This window comes from Bombina bombina, chromosome 3 (assembly GCF_027579735.1).
Source record: "Bombina bombina isolate aBomBom1 chromosome 3, aBomBom1.pri, whole genome shotgun sequence".
NCBI lineage: Eukaryota > Metazoa > Chordata > Amphibia > Anura > Bombinatoridae > Bombina > Bombina bombina.
The window spans coordinates 702,140,929-702,165,624 of NC_069501.1; the positions used below are offsets into that span (position 1 = coordinate 702,140,929).

The 24,696-nt window shown below is 40.4% G+C and overlaps 1 protein-coding gene across 1 annotated transcript in view; it reads left to right on the plus strand.

Moving 5' to 3' along the window:
• The window catches only part of ANKFY1 (ankyrin repeat and FYVE domain containing 1), a 423,330-nt gene that overhangs the window by 316,285 nt on the left and 82,349 nt on the right, over positions 1 to 24,696 (plus strand). Inside the window, exon 23 of the mRNA XM_053707500.1 lies at positions 14,329 to 14,475. Coding sequence (XP_053563475.1) covers positions 14,329 to 14,475 — 147 coding nt within the window. The remainder of the gene's footprint in view (positions 1 to 14,328; positions 14,476 to 24,696) is intronic.

Sequence of the window (24,696 nt, forward strand, 5' to 3'; positions counted from 1 at the left end):
CTCCTAAATAACTTCACGGGAGTTAGCATAATGTTATCTATATGACACACATGAACTAACACTGTCTAACTGTGAAAAACTTACAAAATGCTCTGAGCTAGTAGGCGGTTTTCAACGGTTTAGAAATCAGTTTGAGCTTACCTAGGTTTTCGCTTTTCAAAAATACCACCAAGGGAACAAAGCAAATTTAATGACAAAAGTAAATTGGAAAGTTGTTTAAAATTGCATGCCCTATCTGAATCATGAAAGTTTTATTTTGACTAGACTGTCCCTATAATCTGTTGTCCCAGATTCCATTGTTATTAATATTTAAGATTCCTAAACCTCATTTTTTTTCTCACTTCCTTTCTTAAAATTTGAATTCCATCTTTCTTTCATGTAATTAGCAAGAGTCCATGAGCTAGTGACGTATGGGATATACATTCCTACCAGGAGGGGCAAAGTTTCCCTAACCTCAAAATGCCTATAAATACACCCCTCACCACACCCACAAATCAGTTTTACAAACTTTGCCTCCTATGGAGGTGGTGAAGTAAGTTTGTGCTAGATTCTACGTTGATATGCGCTCCGCAGCAGGTTGGAGCCCGGTTTTCCTCTCAGCGTGCAGTGAATGTTAGAGGGATGTGAAGAGAGTATTGCCTATTTGAATTCAATGATCTCCTTCTACGGGGTCTATTTCATAGGTTCTCTGTTATCGGTCGTAGAGATTCATCTCTTACCTCCCTTTTCAGATCGACGATATACTCTTATATATACCATTACCTCTACTGATTTCAGTACTGGTTTGGCTTTCTACTACATGTAGATGAGTGTCCTGGGGTAAGTCTTATTTTTGTGACACTCTAAGCTATGGTTGGGCACTTTTATATAAAGTTCTAAATATTTGTGTTTAAACATTTATTTGCCTTGATTCAGGATGTTCAATATTCCTTATTTCAGACAGTCAGTTTCATTATTTGGGATAATGCATTTGAATAATCAATTTTTTTCTTACCTTAAATTTGACTTTTTTCCCTGTGGGCTGTTAGGCTCGCGGGGGATGAATATGCTTCATTTTATTGCATCATTCTTGGCGCGGACTTTTTTGGCGCAAAAAAAATTTCTATTTCCGGCGTCATACGTGTCACCGGAAGTTGCATCATTTTTGACGTTTTTTGCGCCAAAAGTGTTGGCGTTACCGCATGTGGCATCATTTTTGGCGCCAAAAGCATTTAGGCGCCAAATAATGTGGGCGTCTTTTTTGGCACTAAAAAATATGGGCGTCACTATTGTCTCCACATTATTTAAGTCTCATTGTTTATTGCTTCTGGTTGCTAGAAGCTTGTTCACTGGCATTTTTTCCCATTCCTGAAACTGTCATTTAAGGAATTTGATCAATTTTGCTTTATATGTTGTTTTTTTTCTATTACATATTGCAAGATGTCCCAGATTGACCCTAAATCAGAAGATACTTCTGGAAAATCGCTGCCTGATGCTGGATCTACCAAAGTTAAGTGTATTTGCTGTAAACTTGTGGTATCTGTTCCTCCAGCTGTTGTTTGTAATGAATGTCATGACAAACTTGTTAATGCAGATAATATTTCCTTTAGTAATGTTACATTACCTGTTGTTGTTCCATCAACATCTAATACTCAGAGTGTTCCTGTTAACATAAGAGATTTTGTTTCTAAATCCATTAAGAAGGCTATGTCTGTTATTCCTCCTTCTAGTAAACGTAAAAGGTCTTTTAAAACTTCTCATTTTTCAGATGAATTTTTAAATGAACATCATCATTCTGATTCTGATAATGATTCCTCTGGTTCAGAGGATTCTGTTTCCGAGGTTGATGCTGATAAATCTTCATATTTGTTCAAAATGGAATTTATTCGTTCTTTACTTAAAGAAGTCTTAATTGCATTAGAAATAGAGGATTCTGGTCCTCTTGATACTAAATCTAAACGTTTAAATAAGGTTTTTAAATCTCCTGTAGTTATTCCAGAAGTTTTTCCTGTCCCTGATGCTATTTCTGAAGTAATCTCCAGGGAATGGAATAATTTGGGTAATTCATTTACTCCTTCTAAACGTTTTAAGCAATTATATCCTGTGCCATCTGACAGATTAGAGTTTTGGGACAAAATCCCTAAGGTTGATGGGGCTATCTCTACTCTTGCTAAACGTACTACTATTCCTACGGCAGATAGTACTTCCTTTAAGGATCCTTTAGATAGGAAAATTGAATCCTTTCTAAGAAAAGCTTACTTATGTTCAGGTAATCTTCTTAGACCTGCTATATCTTTAGCGGATGTTGCTGCAGCTTCAACTTTTTGGTTAGAAGCTTTAGCGCAACAAGTAACAGATCATAATTCTCATAGCATTGTTAATCTTCTTCAACATGCCAATAATTTTATTTGTGATGCCATCTTTGATATCATTAGGGTTGATGTCAGGTATATGTCTCTAGCTATTTTAGCTAGAAGAGCTTTATGGCTTAAAACTTGGAATGCTGATACGTCTTCTAAGTCTACTTTGCTTTCCCTTTCTTAACAGGGTAATAAATTATTTGGTTCACAGTTGGATTCTATTATCTCAACTGTTACTGGAGGGAAAGGAACTTTTTTACCACAGGATAAAAAATCTAAAGGTAAATTTAGGTCTAATAATCGTTTTCGTTCCTTTCGTCACAATAAGGAACAAAAGCCTGATCCTTCACCCACAGGAGCGGTATCAGTTTGGAAACCATCTCCAGTCTGGAATAAATCCAAGCCTTTTAGAAAACCAAAGCCAGCTCCCAAGTCCACATGAAGGTGCGGCCTTCATTCCAGCCCAGCTGGTAGGGGGCAGATTACGATTTTTCAAAGAAATTTGGATCAATTCAATTCACAATCTTTGGATTCAGAACATTGTTTCAGAAGGGTACAGAATAGGCTTCAAGATAAGGCCTCCTGCAAGAAGATTTTTTCTTTCCCGTGTCCCAGTAAATCCAGCGAAGGCTCAAGCATTTCTGAAATGTGTTTCAGATCTAGAGTTGGCTGGAGTAATTATGCCAGTTCCAGTTCTGGAACAGGGGCTGGGGTTTTACTCAAATCTCTTCATTGTACCAAAGAAGGAGAATTCCTTCAGACCAGTTCTGGATTTAAAAATATTGAATCGTTATGTAAGGATACCAACATTCAAAATGGTAACTATAAGGACTATTCTGCCTTTTGTTCAGCAAGGGCATTATATGTCCACAATAGATTTACAGGATGCATATCTGCATATTCCGATTCATCCAGATCACTATCAGTTTCTGAGATTCTCTTTCCTAGACAAGCATTACCAGTTTGTGGCTCTGCCATTTGGCCTAGCAACAGCTCCAAGGATTTTTACAAAGGTTCTCGGTGCCCTTCTGTCTGTAATCAGAGAACAGGGTATCGTGGTATTTCCTTATTTGGACGATATCTTGGTACTTGCTCAGTCTTCACATTTAGCAGAATCTCATACAAATCGACTTGTATTGTTTCTTCGAGATCATGGTTGGAGGATCAATTTACCGAAAAGTTCATTGATTCCTCAGACAAGGGTAACCTTTTTAGGTTTCCAGATAGATTCAGTGTCCATGACTCTGTCTCTGACAGACAAGAGACGTCTAAAATTGGTTTCAGCTTGTCGAAACCTTCAGTCTCAATCATTCCCTTCGGTAGCCTTATGCATGGAAATTCTAGGTCTTATGACTGCTGCATCGGACGCGATCCCCTTTGCTCGTTTTCACATGCGACCTCTTCAGCTTTGTATGCTGAACCAGTGGTGCAGGGATTATACAAAGATATCTCAATTGATATCTTTAAAACCTATTGTACGACACTCTCTGACGTGGTGGACAGATCACCATCGTTTAGTTCAGGGGGCTTCTTTTGTTCTTCCAACCTGGACTGTGATTTCAACAGATGCAAGTCTGACAGGTTGGGGAGCTGTTTGGGGGTCTCTGACAGCACAAGGGGTTTGGGAATCTCAGGAGGTGAGATTACCATTCAATATTTTGGAACTCCGTGCAATTTTCAGAGCTCTTCAGTCATGGCCTCTTCTAAAGAGAGAATCGTTCATTTGTTTTCAGACGGACAATGTCACAACTGTGGCATATATCAATCATCAAGGAGGGACTCACAGTCCTCTGGCTATGAAAGAAGTCTCTTGAATACTGGTATGGGCGGAATCCAGCTCCTGTCTAATTTCTGCGGTTCATATACCAGGTATAGACAATTGGGAAGCGGATTATCTCAGTCGCCAAACGTTACATCCGGGAGAATGGTCTCTTCACCCAGAGGTTTTTCTTCAGATTGTTCAAATGTGGGGACTTCCAGAAATAGATCTGATGGCTTCTCATCTAAACAAGAAACTTCCCAGGTATCTGTCCAGATCCAGGGATCCTCAGGCGGAAGCAGTGGATGCATTGTCACTTCCTTGGAAGTATCATCCTGCCTATATCTTTCCGCCTCTAGTTCTTCTTCTAAAAGTAATTTCCAAGATTCTGAAGGAATGCTCGTTTGTTCTGCTGGTGGCTCCAGCATGGCCTCACAGATTTTGGTATGCGGATCTTGTCCGGATGGCCTCTTGCCAACCGTGGACTCTTCCGTTAAGACCAGACTTTCTGTCGCAAGGTCCTTTTTTCCATCAGGATCTCAAATCCTTAAATTTGAAGGTATGGAGATTGAACGCTTGATTCTTAGTCAAAGAGGTTTCTCTGACTCTGTGATTAATACTATGTTACAGGCTCTTAAATCTGTATCTAGGAAGATATATTATCGAGTCTGGAAGATTTACATTTCTTGGTGTCTTTCTCATCATTTTTCTTGGCATTCTTTTAGAATTCCGAGAATTTTACAGTTTCTTCAGGATGGTTTGGATAAAGGTTTGTCTGCAAGTTCCTTGAAAGGACAAATCTCTGCTCTTTTTGTTCTTTTTCACAGAAAGATTGCTAATCTTCCTGATATTCATTGTTTTGTACAAGCTTTGGTTCGTATAAAACCTGTTATTAAGTCAATTTCTCCTCCTTGGAGTTTGAATTTGGTTCTGGGGGCTCTTCAAGCTCCTCCGTTTGAACCTATGCATTCACTGGACATTAAATTACTTTCTTGGAAAGTTTTGTTTCTTTTGGCCATCTCTTCTGCTAGAAGAGTTTCTGAATTATCTGCTCTTTCTTGTGAGTCTCCTTTTCTGATTTTTCATCAGGATAAGGCGGTGTTGCGAACTTCTTTTAAATTTTTACCTAAGGTTGTGAATTCTAACAACATTAGTAGATAAATTGTGGTTCCTTCATTGTGTCCTAATCATAAGAATTCTAAGGAGAGATCATTGCATTCTTTGGATGTAGTTAGAGCTTTGAAATATTATGTTGAAGCTACTAAGAATTTCCGAAAGACTTCTAGTCTATTTGTTATCTTTTCCGGTTCTAGGAAAGGTCAGAAGGCCTCTGCCATTTCTTTGGCATCTTGGTTGAAATCTTTAATTCATCATGCTTATGTCGAGTCGGGTAAAACTCCCCCTCAAAGGATTACAGCTCATTCTACTTGGTCAGTTTCTACTTCCTGGGCGTTTAGGAATGAAGCTTCGGTTGATCAGATTTGCAAAGCAGCAACTTGGTCTTCTTTGCATACTTTTACTAAATTCTACCATTTTGATGTGTTTTCTTCTTCTGAAGCAGTTTTTGGTAGAAAAGTACTTCAGGCAGCTGTTTCAGTTTGATTCTTCTGCTTATAATTTCAGTTTTTTTCATTATAAGATTTAAACTTTATTTTGGGTGTGGATTATTTTCAGCGGAATTGGCTGTCTTTATTTTATCCCTCCCTCTCTAGTGACTCTTGCGTGGAAGATCCACATCTTGGGTATTCATTATCCCATACGTCACTAGCTCATGGACTCTTGCTAATTACATGAAAGGAAACATAATTTATGTAAGAACTTACCTGATAAATTCATTTCTTTCATATTAGCAAGAGTCCATGAGGCCCACCCTTTTTTGTGGTGGTTATGATTTTTTTGTATAAAGCACAATTATTCCAATTCCTTATTTTTTATGCTTTCGCACTTTTGTCTTATCACCCCACTTCTTGGCTATGCTTTCAACTGATTTGTGGGTGTGGTGAGGGGTGTATTTATAGGCATTTTGAGGTTTGGGAAACTTTGCCCCTCCTGGTAGGAATGTATATCCCATACGTCACTAGCTCATGGACTCTTGCTAATATGAAAGAAATGAATTTATCAGGTAAGTTCTTACATAAATTATGTTTTTTAAAACAATGTAAATTCAGAACATAACAAAATAAACAAAAATTTTTTAAAATAAATCTAGAGTACAGCTTGCCCTACCCATATGTTTTGGTATACAAAATATTATATATTTGTTTTATAATTTTCTTTTGATACATGATAGAGCGCATGATAATGCCATTTGTGGGGGTTTTTCTATCTTTCTGAACTACATTTTGTTTTGCATCCTGTAATAACACATACGGCTAGATTACGAGTCTTGCGTTAGCCTTAAAAAGCAGCGTTGAGAGGTCCCAACGCTGCTTTTTAACGCCCGCTGGTATTACGAATCAGGCAGGTACAGGGGTACCGCTCACTTTTTTTCCGTGATTTTCGCATGCCGCAAATCCCCTTATGTCAATTGCGTATCCTATCTTTTTAATGGGATTTTCCTAACGTCGGTATTACGATTGCTGGAAAAAGTGAGCGGTAAATCCTCTCCTGTCCAGACTCCTACCGCATTTAAAAGTCAGTAGTTAAGAGTTTTATGGGCTAACGCCGTAACACAAAACTCTTAACTAAAGTGCTACGAAGTACACTAACACCCATAAACTACCTATTAACCCCTAAACCGAGCCCCCCCCATTGCAAACACTTAACTAAAATGTTTAACCCCTAATCTGCCGACCGGACATCGCCGCCACTGTAATAAATATATTAACCCCTAAATCGCCGCACTCCCGCCTCGCAAACACTAGTTAAATTTTATTAACCCCTAATCTGCCGTCCCCAACGTCGCCGCTACTATATTAAAATTATTAACCCCTAAACCTAAGTCTAACCCCGCCCTAACTTAAATATAATTGAAATAAAACTAAATTAAATTACTACTATTAAATAAATTAATCCTATTTAAAACTAAATACTTACCTGTAAAATAAACCCTAAGCTAGCTACAATATAACTAATAGTTACATTGTAGCTTGTTTAGGATTTATATTTATTTTACAGGCAACTTTGTATTTATTTTAACTAGGTACAATAGTTATTAACTATTTAATAGCTACCTAGTTAAAATAAATACAAATTTACCTGTAAAATAAATCCTAACCTAAATTACAATTACACCTAACCCTACACTATCATTAAATTAATTTCATAAACTACCTAAAATTAACTACAATTAAATGAAATAATCTAAAGTACAAAAAAAACCCACTAAATTACAGAAAGAAAAAAAATTACAATTTTTTTAAACTAATTACACCTAATCTAATCCCCCTAATAAAATAAAAGAGCCCCCCAAAATAATAAAATTCCCTACCCTATACTAAATTACAAATAGCCCTTAAAAAGGGCCTTTTGCAGGGCATTGCCCAAAAGTAATCAGCTCTTTTACCTGTAAAAAAAATACAATACCCCCCCAACATTAAAACCCACCACCCACCCAACCCTACTCTAAAACCCACCCAATCCCCCCTTAAAAAAACCTAACACTACCCCCTTGAAGATCACCCTACCTTGAGCCGTCTTCACCCAGCCGGGCACAAGTGGACCTCCAGAGGGGCAGAAGTCTTCATCCGATCCGGCCAGAAGAGGACATCCAGACCGGCAGAAGTCTTCATCCAGGCGGCATCTTCTAGCTTCTTCCATCCGGAGCGGAGCGAGTCCATCATGAAGACATCCGACGCGGAGCATCCTCTTTCATCCGACGGCGACTGAAGAATGAAGGTTCCTTTAAGTGATGTCATCCAAGATGGCGTCCCTTCAATTCCGATTGGCTGATAGAATCTTATCAGCCAATAGGAATTAAGGTAGAAAAATCCTATTGGCTGATGCAATCAGCCAATAGAATTGAAGTTCAATCCTATTGGTTGATCCAATCAGCCAATAGAATGCAAGCTCAATTCTATTGGCTGATTGCATCAGCCAATAGGATTTTTCCTACCTTAATTCCGATTGGCTGATAGCATTCTATCAGTCAATCGGAATTGAAGGGACGCCATCTTGGATGACGTCACTTAAAGGAACTTTCAGTCGCCGTCGGATGGAAGAGGATGCTCAGCGTCAGATGTCTTCAAGATGGACCCGCTCCGCTCCGGATGGAAGAAGATAGAAGATGCCGCCTGGATGAAGACTTCTGCCGGTCTGGATGTCCTCTTCTGGCCGGATCGGATTTAGACTTCTGCCCCTCTGGAGGTCCACTTTTGCCCGGCTGGGTGAAGACGGCTCAAGGTAGGGTGATCTTCAAGGGGATAGTGTTAGGTTTTTTTAAGGGAGGATTGGGTGGGTTTTAGAGTAGGGTTGTGTGTTTGGTTGGTGGGTTTTAATGTTGGGGGGGTATTGTATTTTCTTTACAGGTAAAAGAGCTGATTACTTTGGGGCAATGCCCCGCAAAAGGCCTTTTAAGGGCTATTTGTAATTTAGTATAGGGTAGGGAATTTTATTATTTTGAGGGGCTTTTTTATTTTATTAGGGGGATTAGATTAGGTGTTATTAGTTTTAAAAAATTGTAATTCTTTTTTTATTTCTTTTACAAAGATATGACGAGTCTACGGATTTCATCCTTACTTGTGGGGTATTAACCTCCTGCTAACAGGAAGTGGCAAAGAGCACCACAGCAGAGCTGTATATATATATATATATATATAGCTCCTCCCTTCCCTCCACCCCCAGTCATTCTCTTTGCCTGTGTTAGTAATAGGAAGAGGTAAAGTGAGGTGTTCGTATTAGTTTCTTCAATCAAGAGGTTTTTTATTTTAAATGGTACCGGTAAGTACTATTTTCCTCAGGGAGATATGGAAGATGAATATTTCTGCCCTGAGGTTGATGATCTTAGCATATGTAACTAAGATCCAAATTGTTTCCCACAGAGTTCCTGAAGGTAGTGCAAGAGAAATCTTCAGTGTGGAGAACGGTTTCATGCTACAAGCAGCATTGAGGTATGTTTAGTCTTTTATTTCTGAAGAGACTTGGTATATACTGGCTGACATTTTTTCCCTGCAAGGGAAGGGGTAAGCAGTAGACCTGTACACAGAGGGTATTACTGAAAATCCTGTGTTTATATCTTTATTTGACATAGTACTGGGCTGAAAGCAAGACACTGGGAGAGGCAGCTTGACGTTTTTTATTTGAAAGCAACAAATAGTCAGTATGGCTGCAGTATTAGAGTTTAAGGGGACCACATGGCGTACTTTGCAAACCGCTTCCCATGCGGTTATACAGACTGGTAGAAAATGTATCCCATATCAGACACCATTCGGGACTCTTAGCAGTCGGTCCCTAAGGTGGAGGGAGCTATATCTACCCTGGCTAAGCGTACAACTATACCTATTGAAGACAGTTGTGCTTTCAAAGACCCTATGGATAAGATATTAGAGGGTCTTCTAAAGAAATTATCAGGGTTTTCTTTTACAACCTACAGCTTGCATTGTTCCAGTTACTACTGCAGCAGCTTTTTGGTTTGATGCTCTAGAAGAGTCTCTGAAGGTTGAGACCCCTTTAGAGGACATTTTGGATAGAATTAAGGCTCTCAAGCTAGCTAATTCTTTTATTACAGATGCCGCCTTTCAAATTGGTAAATTGGCTGCGAAAAATGCAGGATTTGCCATTTTAGCGCGTATAGCATTGTGGCTAAAATCTTGGTCTGCTGATGGGTCATCAAAATCTAAGCTCTTAGCTATTCCTTTCAAGGGTAAGACCCTATTCGAGCCTGAGTTGAAGGAAATTATTTCTGACATTACTGGAGGTAAAGGTCAACCAGGCTTGGAACAAAGGTAAACAACCCAAGAAACCCGCTGCTGCTACAAAGACAGCATGAAGGGGCGGCCCCAGATCCGGGACCAGATCTAGTAGGGGGCAGACTTTCTTTCTTTGCCCAGGCTTGGGCAAGAGATGTTCAGGACCCCTGGGCATTGGAAAGTGTGACCCACGGGTATCAACTGGAATTCAAGGATTTTCTCCCAAGAGGGAGATTTCATCTTTCACGATTGTCTGTAGACCAGATAAAAAGAGAGGCGTTTTTACGCTGTGTAAAAGACCTCTCTACCATGGGAGTAATTCGTCCAGTTCCAAAACTGGAACAGGGACAGGGGTTTTATTCAAATCTTTTTGTGGTTCCCAAAAAAGAGGGAACTTTCGGACCCATTTTAGATCTCAAGTGTCTAAACGAGTTTCTCAGAGTCCCATTGTTCAAGATGGAGACTATACAAACAATCTTACCAATGATCCAGGAGGGTCAATATATGACTACCGTGGACTTGAAGGATGCATACCTTCATATCCCTATTCACAAGGATCATCATCGGTTCCTAAGGTTTGCCTTCCTGGACAAGCATTTTCAGTTTGTGGCTCTTCCCTTCGGTTTGCCCAGGGCACCAAGGATCTTCACAACGGTTCTAGGGTCCCTTTTGACGGTTCTCAGACCGCGGGGCATAGCAGTGGCGCCTTATCTGGACGATATTTTAATTCATGCGTCGACTTATCATCTGACGAAATCTCATACAGACACAGTGTTGTCCTTTCTGAGAACTCACGGCTGGAAGGTAAACCTAGAAAAGAGTTCACTAGTTCCACGGACAAGGGTTCCCTTCTTGGGAACTCTGATAGACTCTGTAGACATGAAGATATTTCTGACGGAGATCAGAAAATCAAAGATTCTAAATACTTGCCGAGCCCTTCAGTCCATTCCTCGGCCATCAGTGGCTCAGTGTATGGAGGTAATTGGATTAATGGTAGTGGCAATGGACATCATTCCGTTTGCTCATTTTCATCTCAGACCACTGCATGATCAGTCAGTGGAATGGGGACTATGCAAATTTATCTCCTCAGATAAATCTGGATCAAGAGACCATCCGCAGACCCTCGTGGGTTATAGTGACAATGGACGCCAGCCTCCTGGGCTGGGGTGCAGTCTGGAACTCCCTGAAGGCTCAGGGTGTATGGACTCAGGTGGAGTCTCTACTTCCAATCATTATTCTGGAATTGAGAGCAATATTCAATGCGCTTCAGGCGTGGCCTCATTTGGTTTCGGCCAAATTCATCAGATTCCAGTCGGACAACATAACGACTGTGGCATATGTCAGTCATCAGGGGGGAACAAGGAGTATCCAAGATAATTCGATGGGCGGAGGTCCACTATTGTTATCTGTCGGCAATCTACATCCCAGGAGTAGAGAACTGGGAAGCAGATTTTCTAAGTCGACAGACTTTTTATCTGGGGGAGTGGGAAATCCATCCGGAGGTGTTTGCCTCTCTGATTCTCCGATGGGGCAGACCGGAATTGGATCTGATGGCATCTCATCAGAATGTCAAGCTTCCAAAATACGGATCCAGGTCAAGGGATCCCCAGGCAGAACTGATATATGCCTTGGCAGTGCCTTGGTCGTTCAGCCTAGCTTGTGTGTTTCTACCGTTTCCTCTCCTTCCGCGCGTGATTGCTCGGATCAAACAGGAGAGAGCTTCAGTAATCCTGATCACGCCTGCGTGGCCACGCAGGATTTGGTATGCGGATCTAGTGGACATGTCCTCTCTGCCACCGTGGAAACTTCCATTGAGACAGGACCTTCTCATTCAAGGACCTTTCCAACATCCAAATCTAATTTCTCTGCAGCTGACTGCTTGGAGATTGAACGCTTGACTTTATCTAAGCGGGGATTCTCAGATTCGGTCATTGATACTTTGATACAGGCACGTAAGCCTGTCACTAGAAAGATCTATCATAAGATATGCCGTAAATATCTTTTTTGGTGTGAATCCAAGGGCTACTCATGGAGTAAAGTTAGGATTCCTAAGATTCTGTCTTTTCTCCAAGAAGGATTGGAGAAAGGGTTATCAGCGAGTTCCTTAAAGGGACAGATTTCTGCTTTGTCAATTTTGCTACACAAACGTTTGGCAGATGTTCCAGATGTTCAGTCTTTTTGTCAGGCTCTAACCAGAATTAAGCCTGTATTTAGACCAATTACTCCTCACTGGAGTTTGAATTTAGTTCTTAGAGTTCTTCAAGGGGTTCCGTTTGAACCCATGCATTCCATGGATATTAAATTATTATCTTGGAAAGTTTTGTTTGTAGTTGCTATTTCTTCAGCTCGTAGAGTTTCTGAGCTTTCAGCGTTACAATGTGATTCGCCTTATCTTATATTTCATTCTGATAAGGTGGTTTTGCGTACCAAACCTGGATTCCTTCCTAAGGTTGTTTCAAATAAGAATATTAATCAGGAAATTGTTGTTCCTTCCTTGTGTCCTAATCCTTCTTCTAAGAAGGAGCGTCTGTTATATAATCTGGACGTGGTCCGTGCCTTGAAGTTTTACTTGCAGGCAACTAAGGATTTCCGTCAATCATCTTCATTATTTATTGTTTATTATGGAAAGCGTAGGGGTCAGAAAGTTACGGCTACCTCTCTTTCTTTTTGGCTGAGGAGTATCATCCGCCTGGCATATGAGACTGCTGGACAGCAGCCTCCTGAAAGAATTACGGCTCATTCTACTAGGGCTGTGGCTTCCACATGGGCTTTTAAAAATTATGCTTCTGTTGAGCAGATTTGCAAGGCTGCGACTTGGTCGTCTCTTCATACTTTTTCCAAATTTTCCAAATTTGATTCTTTTGCTTCTTCTGGGGCTGTTTTTGGGAGAAAAGTTCTTCAAGCAGTGGTGCCTTCCGTTTAGGTCTCTGTCTTGTCCCTCCCGTTTCATCCGTGGACTCGTCATATCTTTGTAAAAGAAAAGTAAATTTATGCTTACCTGATAAATTAATTTCTTTTACGATATGACAAGTCCACGGCCCACCCAGTTTTTTAAGACAGATTTATTTTTTACTTATTTTTTGTAAACTTTAGTCACCTCTGCACCTTTGGCTTTTCCTTTCTCTTCCTAAACCTTCAGTCGAATGACTGGGGGTGGAGGGAAGGGAGGAGCTATATATACAGCTCTGCTGTGGTGCTCTTTGCCACTTTCTGTTAGCAGGAGGTTAATATCCCACAAGTAAGGATGAAATCCGTGGACTCGTCATATCGTAAAAGAACTTAATTTATCAGGTAAGCATAAATTTACTTTTTCTGTAATTTAGTGTTTTTTGTTTTTTTTTGTACTTTAGTTTATTTAATTTAATTGTAGTTAATTGTTGGTAGTTTATGTAATTAATTTAATGATAGTGTAGTGTTAGGTGTAATTGTAATTTAGGTTAGGATTTATTTTACAGGTAAATTTGTACTTATTTTAACTAGGTAGCTATTAAATAGTTAATAACTATTTAATAACTATTGTACCTAGTTAAAATAAATACAAAGTTGTCTGTAAAATAAATATAAATCCTAAGATAGCTACAATGTAACTATTAGTTATATTGTAGCTAGTTTAGGGTTTATTTTACAGGTAAGTATTTAGTTTTAAATAGGATTAATTTATTTAATTGTAGTAAATTTATTTAGATTAAATTATATTTAAGTTAGGGGGGGTGTTAGGATTAGGGTTAGACTTAGGTTTAGGTGTTAATAAATTTATTATAGTGGCGGCGGCAGATTAGGGGTTAATAAATTTAATATAGTTGCGGCGACGTTGGGGGGGCAGATTAGGGGTTAATAAATAAAATGTAGGGTTCTGCAATGTTGGGGGCATCAGATTAAGGGTTAATAAGTATAATGTAGGTGGCGGCGGTGTCCGGAGCAGCAGATTAGGGGTTAATAATCTAATGTAGGTGGCGACAATGTGGGGGGCGGCAGATTAGGGGTTAATAAGTGTAATATTAAGGGGCTGCGTTAGGAGCTGAACGCTGCTTTTTTGCAGGTGTTAGGTTTTTTTTTCAGCCAGCTCAGCCCCATTGTTTCCTATGGGGAAATCGTGCACGAGCACGTTACACCAGCTCACCGCTACCGTAAGCAGCGCTGGTATTACAGTGAGATGTGGAGCTAAATTTTGCTCAACGCTCACTTTTCTGAGGCTAACGCCGGCTTGAAGAAAACCTGTAATACCAGCGTTGTCTTAAGTGAGCGGTGAGAAAAAAAAAGGCTCGTTAGCCCCGCACACCATTACCAACAAAAACTCGTAATCTAGCCGATAGTTTAAAACTCCATCTTTATATGTACTATTCTGGCTGATAATGTATTTTCTCTGGGTATTGTTTTTTTTCAGTACTTCTACTTGCCTACATAAAAGGAAATGCCAATCTTTGCCGCTCCATTGTGAAAGCTGGTGCCAGGCTTGGGGTAAACAACAACCAAGGGATCAACATATTTAACTACCAAGTTGCTACGAAGCAGCTTCTCTTTAGACTTCTAGGTACGTAATGAAACATGTAGGCAAATCAAAGTGACTAATTTCAGTTCCCGGCATCTGCTACATGGACAAATCCCCATATCTGTAATTCCAAAATCCAGAACTATTCTGAAATCCAGAATTTTTAATTAATATTTTTTTTTTTAATAAAATTTGTTAAAAATTACTATTTCTCTTGTTAAGTGTGTTCAGTCCACCGGTCATCCATTACTTATGGGATATATTCTCCTTCCCAACAGGAAGTTGCAAGAGGATCACCCAAGCAGAGCTGCTATATAGCTCCTCCCCTCACATGTCATATCCATTCATTCTCTTGCAACCCTCAACAAAGAAGGAGGTCGCGAGAGGAGCTGGAGTTTTTACTTAACTATTCTTCAATCAAAAGTTTGTTATTTTAAATGGCACCGGAGTGTGCTGTTTTTCTATCTCAGGCAGTATTTGGAAGAAGAAACTGCCTGCGTTTTTTTCTATGATCTTAGCAGGCGTAACTAAGATCCACTGGCTGTTCTCGACATTCTGAGGAGTGGGGTAACTTCAGAAACTGGGAATAGCATGCGGGGTCCTCCGCAAATGAGGTATGTGCAGTACATTATTTTCTGGGAATGGAATTGACTAAGAAAATACTGCTGTTACCGTATGATGTAAGTACAGCCTTAAATGCAGTAGTGGCGACTGGTATCAAGCTGATAAATGTATGCGCAGTCGAGTTATTTTCTAGGGACTAGAATTTGACTGAGAAAATACTGTTAAAACTGAAATAATACTTAAGCCTTATCTGCAGTGGTAGCGACTGGTAGCAGGCTTAGTGATAACTTTGCATGACATTGGAAAATGTTGTTTTTTAATAAAACGTTTACTGGCATGTTATTCGTTTTTGTGAGGTACTTTGGTGATAAATCTCTTTGGGCATGATTTTTTCCACATGGCTAACATATATTTTCTGCATGGAAACCGTTACATCAGGACTCCCACTGTTGTAATAGGAGTGTGAGGGACCTTGTTTTAGCGCCTTGTTGCGCAGTTAAAATTCTTGCACAGTCTTCCTGCTTCTTCCTCCTTGATCCAGGACGTCTCTAGAGAGCTCAGGGGTCTGCAAAATTCATTTTTGAGGGAGGTAATCAGTCACAGCAGATCTGTGACAGTGTGTTTGACTGTGATTAAAAGCGTTAAATCTTAATTGATATCCGTTTTATCCGTTTTGGGTATTGAGGGGTTAATCATCCTTTTGCTAATGGGTGCAATCCTCTGCTAATAATACGCTTCTTGTTAAGAATTGTTTAATTATATCTGTATTTTTGAAGCGCTGCAGCGTTTTTATATTGCTTGTAAACTTATTGAAAGTGATTTCCAAGCTTGCTTGTTTCATTGCTAAATCTGTTTAAACATGTCTTATTCAGAGGAAACTGTTTGTTCATCATGTTCAAAAGCCAATGTGGAGCCCAATAGAACGATGTGTACCAATTGTATTGATATTGCTTTGAATAAAAGTCAATCTGTACCGATAGAGAAACTATCACCAGACAACGAGGGGGAAGTTATGCCGCCTAACTCTCCTCACGTGTCAGTACCTGCGTCTCCCGCTCGGGAGATGCGTAAGATTGAGGCGCCAAGTACATCAAGGCTCTTACAAATCACTTTACATGATATGGCTAATGTTATGAAAGAAGTATTCTACAATATGCCCGAATTAAGAGGCAAGGGCGATAGCTCTGGGTTAAGGACAGAGCGCGCTGATGACACGAGAGCCATGTCTGATACTGCGTCACAATTTGCAGAACATGAGGACGGTAAGCTTCATTCTGTCGGTGACGGTTCTGATCCGGGGAGACCGGATTCAGAAATTTTAAATTTAAGCTTGAGAACCTCTGCATGTTACTAGGGGAGGTGTTAGCGGCTCTGAATGATTGCGACACGGTGGCAATCCCAGAGAAATTATGTAGGTTGGATAGATACTATGAGGTACCGGTGTGTACTGACGTTTTTCCTATACCAAAGAGGCTTACAGAAATTATTAGTAAGGATTGGGATAGACCCGGTGTGCCTTTTTCCCCTCCTCCGATATTTAGAAAAATGTTCCCTATAGACGCCACCACACGAGACTTATGGCAGACGGTCCCTAAGGTGGAGGGAGCAGTTTCTACTTTAGCCAAGCGTACCACTATCCCGGTGGAGGATAGCTGTGCTTTCTCAGATCCAATGGATAAAAAATTAGAAGGTTACCTTAAGAAAATGTTTGTTCAACAAGGTTTTATATTGCAGCCTCTTGCATGCATTGCTCCTGTCACGGCTGCAGCGGCATTCTGGTTTGAGTCTCTGGAAGAGGCGATTCGCACAGCGCCATTGGATGAGGCTTTGAGCAAAGTTAGAACCCTTAAGCAAGCTAATGCGTTTGTTTCAGATGCCGTAGTACATTTAACCAAACTTACGGTTAAAAATTACGGATTCGCCATACAGGCGCGCAGAGCGCTCTGGCTTAAATCCTGGTCAGCGGATGTAACCTCCAAATCTAAGCTACTTAACATTCCTTTCAAAGGGCAGACCTTATTCGGGCCCGGCTTGAAGGAAATTATTGCTGACATTACGGGAGCTAAGGGCCACGCCCTTCCTCAGGACAGGGCCAAACCAAAGGCCAAACAGTCTAATTTTCGTGCCTTTCGTAACTTCAAGGCAGGAGCAGCATCAACTTCCTCCGCTCCAAAACAGGAAGGAACTACTGCTCGTTACAGACAGGGATGGAAAAGCAACCAGTCATGGAACAAGGGCAAGCAGGCCAGAAAGCCTACTCCCGCCCCTAAGACAGAATGAAGACAGGGCCCCCTATCCGGAGACGGATTTAGTGGGGGGCAGACTTTCTCTCTTCGCCCAGGCTTGGGCAAGAGATGTACAGGATCCCTGGACGTTGAAGATTATATTTCAGGGATACCTTCTGGATTTCAAAACCTCTCCTCCACAAGGGAGGTTCCATCTGTCGAGGTTATCAACAAACCTAGTAAAGAGAGAGGCATTTCTACAATGTGTACAAGACCTCTTAATCATGGGAGTGATCCACTCAGTTCCGCGATCGGAACAGGGACAAGGATTTTACTCAAATTTATTTGTGGTTCCCAAAAAAGAGGGAACCTTCAGACCAATCTTGGACTTAAAGATCTTAAACAAATTCCTAAGGGTACCATCGTTCAAGATGGAAACCATTCAAACCATCCTACCCATGATCCAAGAGGGTCAATATATGACCACAGTGGACTTAAAGGATGCCTACCTTCACATACCGATTCACAAAGATCATTATCGGTACCTAAGGTTTGCCTTTCTAGACGAGCATTACCAGTTTGAAGCTCTTCCCTTCGGGTTAGCCACGGCCCCGAGAATTTTTACAAAGGTTCTGGGCTCACTTCTGGCGGTACTAAGACCACGAGGCATAGCGGTGGCTCCGTACCTAGACGACATTCTGATACAAGCGTCAAGTTTTCAGAATGCAAAGTCTCATACAGAGATAGTTCTAGCATTTCTGAGGTCGCATGGGTGGAAAGTGAACGTGGAAAAGAGTTCTCTGTTACCACTCACAAGGGTTCCTTTTCTAGGGACTCTTATAGATTCTGTAGAGATGAAGATTTACCTGACGGAGTCCAAGTTATCAAAGATTCTCAATGCTTGCCGTGTCCTTCATTCCATTCCAAGCCCATCAGTAGCTCAGTGCATGGAGGTAATCGGCTTAATGGTCGCGGCAATGGACATAGTGCCATTTGTGCGCCTGCATCTCAGACCGCTGCAACTATGCATGCTCAGTCAATGGAACGGGGATTACTCAGATCTGTCCCCTTTGCTAAATCTGGACCAGGAGACCAGAGATTCTCTTCTCTGGTGGTTGTCACCGGTTCATCTGTCCAAAGGAATGACCTTTCGCAGACCAGATTGGACGATTGTAACAACGGATGCCAGCCTTCTAGGCTGGGGAGCAGTCTGGAATTCCCTGAAGGCTCAGGGATCGTGGACTCAGGAGGAGAAATTCCTTCCAATAAACATTCTAGAATTAAGAGCAATATTCAATGCTCTTCTAGCTTGGCCTCAGTTAGCAAAACTGAGGTTCATCAGATTTCAGTCGGACAATATCACGACTGTGGCTTACATCAATCATCAAGGGGGAACCAGGAGTTCCCTAGCGATGTTGGAAGTCTCGAAGATAATTCGCTGGGCAGAGTCTCACTCTTGTCACCTGTCAGCGATTTACATCCCAGGCGTGGAGAACTGGGAGGCGGATTTCCTAAGTCGCCAGACTTTTCATCCGGGAGAGTGGGGCAAACCGGATCTGGATCTCATGGCATCTCGCCAGAACGCGAGGCTTCCTTGTTAAGGATCCAGGTCCAGGGACCCGGGAGCGGTGCTGGTAGATGCATTAGCAGCCCCTTGGGTTTTCAACATAGCTTATGTGTTTCCACCATTTCCGTTGCTACCTCGACTGATTGCCAGGATCAAACAGGAGAGGGCATCGGTAATTCTGATAGCGCCTGCGTGGCCACGCAGGACCTGGTATGCAGACCTAGTGGACATGTCGTCCTGTCCACCATGGTCTCTACCTCTGAGGCAGGACCTTCTAATTCAGGGTCCTTTCAACCATCCAAACCTAATTTCTCTGAGGCTGACTGCCTGGAAATTGAACGCTTGATTCTATCAAAGCGCGGGTTTTCGGATTCGGTTATTGATACATTAATACAGGCTAGGAAACCTGTGACCAGGAAAATTTACCATAAGATATGGCGTAAATATTTATATTGGTGCGAATCCAAGAGTTACTCATGGAGTAAGGTTAGGATTCCTAGGATATTGTCTTTTCTACAAGAGGGTTTAGAAAAGGGTTTATCCGCTAGTTCGCTAAAGGGACAGATTTCCGCTCTGTCTATTCTTTTACACAAACGTCTGGCAGAGAATCCAGACGTCCAGGCTTTTTGTCAGGCTTTGGCTAGAATTAAGCCTGTGTTTAAAGCTGTTGCTCCTCCGTGGAGCTTAAACTTGGTTCTTAAAGTTCTTCAGGGTGTTCCTTTTGAACCCCTTCATTCCATTGATATTAAGCTTTTATCTTGGAAAGTTTTGTTTTTGATGGCTATTTCCTCGGCTCGAAGAGTCTCTGAGTTATCTGCCTTACATTGTGATTCTCCTTATCTGATCTTTCATTCAGACAAGGTAGTACTGCGTACTAAACCTGGGTTTTTACCTAAGGTTGTTTCTAACAGGAATATCAATCAAGAGATTGTTGTTCCATCATTATGTCCTAATCCTTCTTCAAAGAAGGAACGTCTTTTGCATAATCTAGACGTGGTCCGTGCTCTGAAGTTCTACTTACAGGCAACTAAAGATTTTAGACAAACTTCTTCTCTGTTTGTCGTTTACTCTGGACAGAGGAGAGGTCAAAGGGCTTCGGCTACCTCTCTCTCTTTTTGGCTTCGTAGCATAATACGTTTAGCCTATGAGACTGCTGGACAGCAGCCTCCTGAAAGAATTACAGCTCATTCCACTAGAGCTGTGGCTTCCACCTGGGCCTTTAAGAATGAGGCCTCTGTTGAACAGATTTGCAAGGCTGCAACTTGGTCTTCACTTCATACTTTTTGCAAATTTTACAAATTTGACACTTTCGCTTCTTCGGAGGCTGGTTTTGGGAGAAAGGTTCTACAGGCAGTGGTTCCTTCTGTTTAATGTTCCTGCCTTGTCCCTCCCATCATCCGTGTACTTAGCTTTGGTATTGGTATCCCATAAGTAATGGATGACCCGTGGACTGAACACACTTAACAAGAGAAAACATAATTTATGCTTACCTGATAAATTTATTTCTCTTGTAGTGTGTTCAGTCCATGGCCCGCCCTGTCTTTTTAAGGCAGGTTCTAAATTTTAAAATTATAACTCCAGTCACCACTGCACCTTATAGTTTCTCCTTTCTCGTCTTGTTTCGGTCGAATGACTGGATATGACATGTGAGGGGAGGAGCTATATAGCAGCTCTGCTTGGGTGATCCTCTTGCAACTTCCTGTTGGGAAGGAGAATATATCCCATAAGTAATGGATGACCCGTGGACTGAACACACTACAAGAGAAATAAATTTATCAGGTAAGCATAAATTATGTTTTTTCCCGCCAGTAAATCACAATCTTCTCTGCCTGTCTCTTTGGGGTTTTTTTGTATTCTTAAATGTAAATGCTAGTCTATATCTATATTTAAACAATATATATTACCAGTGGCGTCACGAGGGGGGGGGGGGGAGTACGTGAGTTCGACACACTCCAGGGGGTGACACTGTAAGGCAAAAACTTACTCTGCTTAAGTAATACTTGAGGCTGCACACAGATCAGTAGAAGTGTAGTGACAGGAATCAAATCAGCCTGAAGCATCGGGAGGGGCGGTACTTTTCACACAATTCAATCAGGAAAGCAAGAAGCCTACAGGGGTTCGTGGCAACAGTGATGTCAGCAAACTGGGAGTCATTTGAACTGACAGCTACTTTGGCAGCATGGAACTACAGCCTCTTTATCACAGAGCCTCAGTGAGCTGCAGGTTAGAAGTTTGTTTCATTATACTGCACTGTAACTGACAGGCAATGTAGCTGCAGCTCTGAGGGAACTGTCCCCTTTAGGAGCTGTGGGTAACTTAGTAATACCTGCACTGGTTATTTATAATTCTCAACAACTAAATATGTAGCAGCCTTTCTCAGATTTCCTGATTAAAAACAAACTGTTCTCAGTATGTGCATAACATTTTAATGTAAAACAATTCTGATCTAGTTCTGTTTAATCATGTGGTTAATAAGTTGTGTTTGTTTGTCTGTCTGTATCTATCTATATCTATCTTTGTGTCTGCCTGCCTACATCTGTCTGTCAACCTATGTCACTGTCTATCTATCTGCTACTTAGGGTGGACGGTATTTTTTTCTTACAAAGGTGGCAACTCTTGGGGGGGTGACACCAACCCTAGTGACGCCACACAAACCTTTCTAATTACTGTACTGTACTATCTTTCTGATGTTAATCTGCATACAAAAGTATAACAAATTATATAAAACTACCTTTTGGTTGCTTGTACTAGCTATATTATGACATGTAAATATTGCCTAAATGACATATTGTTGTTTAATCCAAACCTTTTACAGCTTGGATAAAGGGGTTTTGTACCAGTATAAACGATGTTTTCCCACTTATTGAAATAACTGGAATAGTTTTTATAATCTTATTTTAAGTGACATTGAACTTAATTTTTTTTCTCTGGTTTAATCAATTCCAATGATCCATTTTACCTCCTGGAGTGTATTATACTGTATATATATATTTTACAAATAAGTCATTTTACCTTTATATTTATTGAAATAGCTTGTATGTTGAAGATATTACCTATTTTTCAAATAGAAATATTTTTGTATTCTCTTTAAATAAGTTATGTAACTAAGAGGCAGCAAGCAGCAATCGATATCCAGTAAAGTGTGGCAGGGAAAGGTACTAAATGTTTAATTTGCGATTCTTCTCTAGCGATTGTGTATAGACAGTGAGAAAAGAAAAGAGATGAGAGTGCAAATCCCTATGAACTTTCGTATGTATATATATATATATATATATATATATATATATATATATATATATATACACATACACATATATATATATATATACACACGAAAGTTCATAGGGATTTGCACTCTCATCTCTTAACATACGAGCCAGGGTGCCAGGAACAGCAATATCAAATTCCAAGTAATAGATCTGCACTCGCTGGACTTTCAAAAAACAATAGTTTATTGTGCACAGTGATGTTTCGGGGAGCCAACTGTCCCCTTCATCAGACCAAACAAAGTGAACAGAAAGCAGTGTTTAAATAGCCAGTGACCCCATGCCCAGGAAGTGACACAATTACAGTATCCATTGACACACAAAATAAGTAAATAAAACATTCCACAATGGAAGTGTTATGCATATAAATGTGTATATAAAGTGTAAATGTAATGTTTGTTAAGGGAATCAATCGAAAAAAACAAGGAAATGTAGTATCTATATAGATTAGGGCTGGGTGATATGGGCAAAAAAATAATATATATATATATATATAAATATTCTTATAAATTACTATAACACCTTCATTTTGCATTATAAATTTTATTTAACACTACAGAATCTTAATGTACATGTTTCTCAATGTCCAATACACTCTTGGAGCATAAAAATACAAACCACAAAATAGTTCAAATAAAATTTGCTGCCTGTGATGCGATTAAATAGTAGCCACTAGCCAGTTATTAGGTCTTATGACACACAACATTGTCATGTTTTCATGGACAATCATTCTAACTGTGGACAGTGGTATGATTAACAAATTAAGCGGTGTAAGCCACATACACACACACACATATATATAATATTTTGTTTCTTCTAATATTTTGTTTCTTCTTTTTTTAAACATTTTAATTTGACTGAAAATGAGCCCTGCTCCTGTCCAGGAATCCATTACAGGCATATAGCAGTAGGGTTGGGGGGCTGCTCCTTTCAGAAATGCTGTGCCTTGCTGATATAAAATACATTTTAGATGCAGTTAAGTTAACCCAGCCGCTAATAGCAGAGGGGACTGCAGTTTTAGCCTTTTTGGGAGCCGTGGGGTTAACTGCATCTGCTATGTATTTAAGCTGTTTCTCAGAGAGCAAGAGATTGTGTGGGAGTTTCCATAATGTTTACATACTCTAAGTTTCAGACTGCAGACGTCCCTAGGGGGAAATCTAAGTAAGTGGCTTTCTCTGCTCTTCATTCCTGCATGGGCTCTGCTTTTAGATTTCTATATTGATAGGCTGCTTCTCAGAACAGAAAGTGAAAGTAAAAGAGCCATTTTACAAATGTGTGCTAAAAGCAACCACTAGATGGAGCTGGTTTGCAAGAAATCACAAATAAATGAATGCATTACAGCCACTTCTAAAGGAATTTTCTTTCATGTAATTAGCAAGAGTCCATGAGCTAGTGACGTATGGGATATACATTCCTACCAGGAGGGGCAAAGTTTCCCAAACCTCAAAATGCCTATAAATACACCCCTCACCACACCCACAAATCAGTTTTACAAACTTTGCCTCCTATGGAGGTGGTGAAGTAAGTTTGTGCTAGATTCTACGTTGATATGCGCTCCGCAGCAGGTTGGAGCCCGGTTTTCCTCTCAGCGTGCAGTGAATGTCAGAGGGATGTGAAGAGAGTATTGCCTATTTGAATTCAATGATCTCCTTCTACGGGGTCTATTTCATAGGTTCTCTGTTATCGGTCGTAGAGATTCATCTCTTACCTCCCTTTTCAGATCGACGATATACTCTTATATATACCATTACCTCTACTGATTCTCGTTTCAGTACTGGTTTGGCTTTCTACTACATGTAGATGAGTGTCCTGGGGTAAGTAAGTCTTATTTTCTGTGACACTCTAAGCTATGGTTGGGCACTTTTATATAAAGTTCTAAATATATGTATTCAAACATTTATTTGCCTTGACTCAGGATGTTCAACGTTCCTTATTTCAGACAGTCAGTTTCATATTTGGGATAATGCATATGAATAAATCAATTTTTTTCTTACCTTAAAATTTGACTTTTTTCCCTGTGGGCTGTTAGGCTCGCGGGGGCTGAAAATGCTTCATTTCTCCAACATAGGTGTGTCCGGTCCACGGCGTCATCCTTACTTGTGGGATATTCTCTTCCCCAACAGGAAATGGCAAAGAGCCCAGCAAAGCTGGTCACATGATCCCTCCTAGGCTCCGCCTACCCCAGTCATTCTCTTTGCCGTTGTACAGGCAACATCTCCACGGAGATGGCTTAGAGTTTTTTAGTGTTTAACTGTAGTTTTTATTATTCAATCAAGAGTTTGTTATTTTAAAATAGTGCTGGTATGTACTATTTACTCTGAAACAGAAAAGAGATGAAGATTTCTGTTTGTATGAGGAAAATGATTTTAGCAACCGTTACTAAAATCCATGGCTGTTCCACACAGGACTGTTGAGAGGAATTAACTTCAGTTGGGGGAACAGTGAGCAGTCTTTTGCTGCTTGAGGTATGACACATTCTAACAAGACGATGTAATGCTGGAAGCTGTCATTTTCCCTATGGGATCCGGTAAGCCATTTTTATTCACACAGTAAATAAGGGCTTCACAAGGGCTTATTAAGACTGTAGACATTTTCTGGGCTAAATCGATCATATTTACACATATTTAGCCTTGAGGAATCA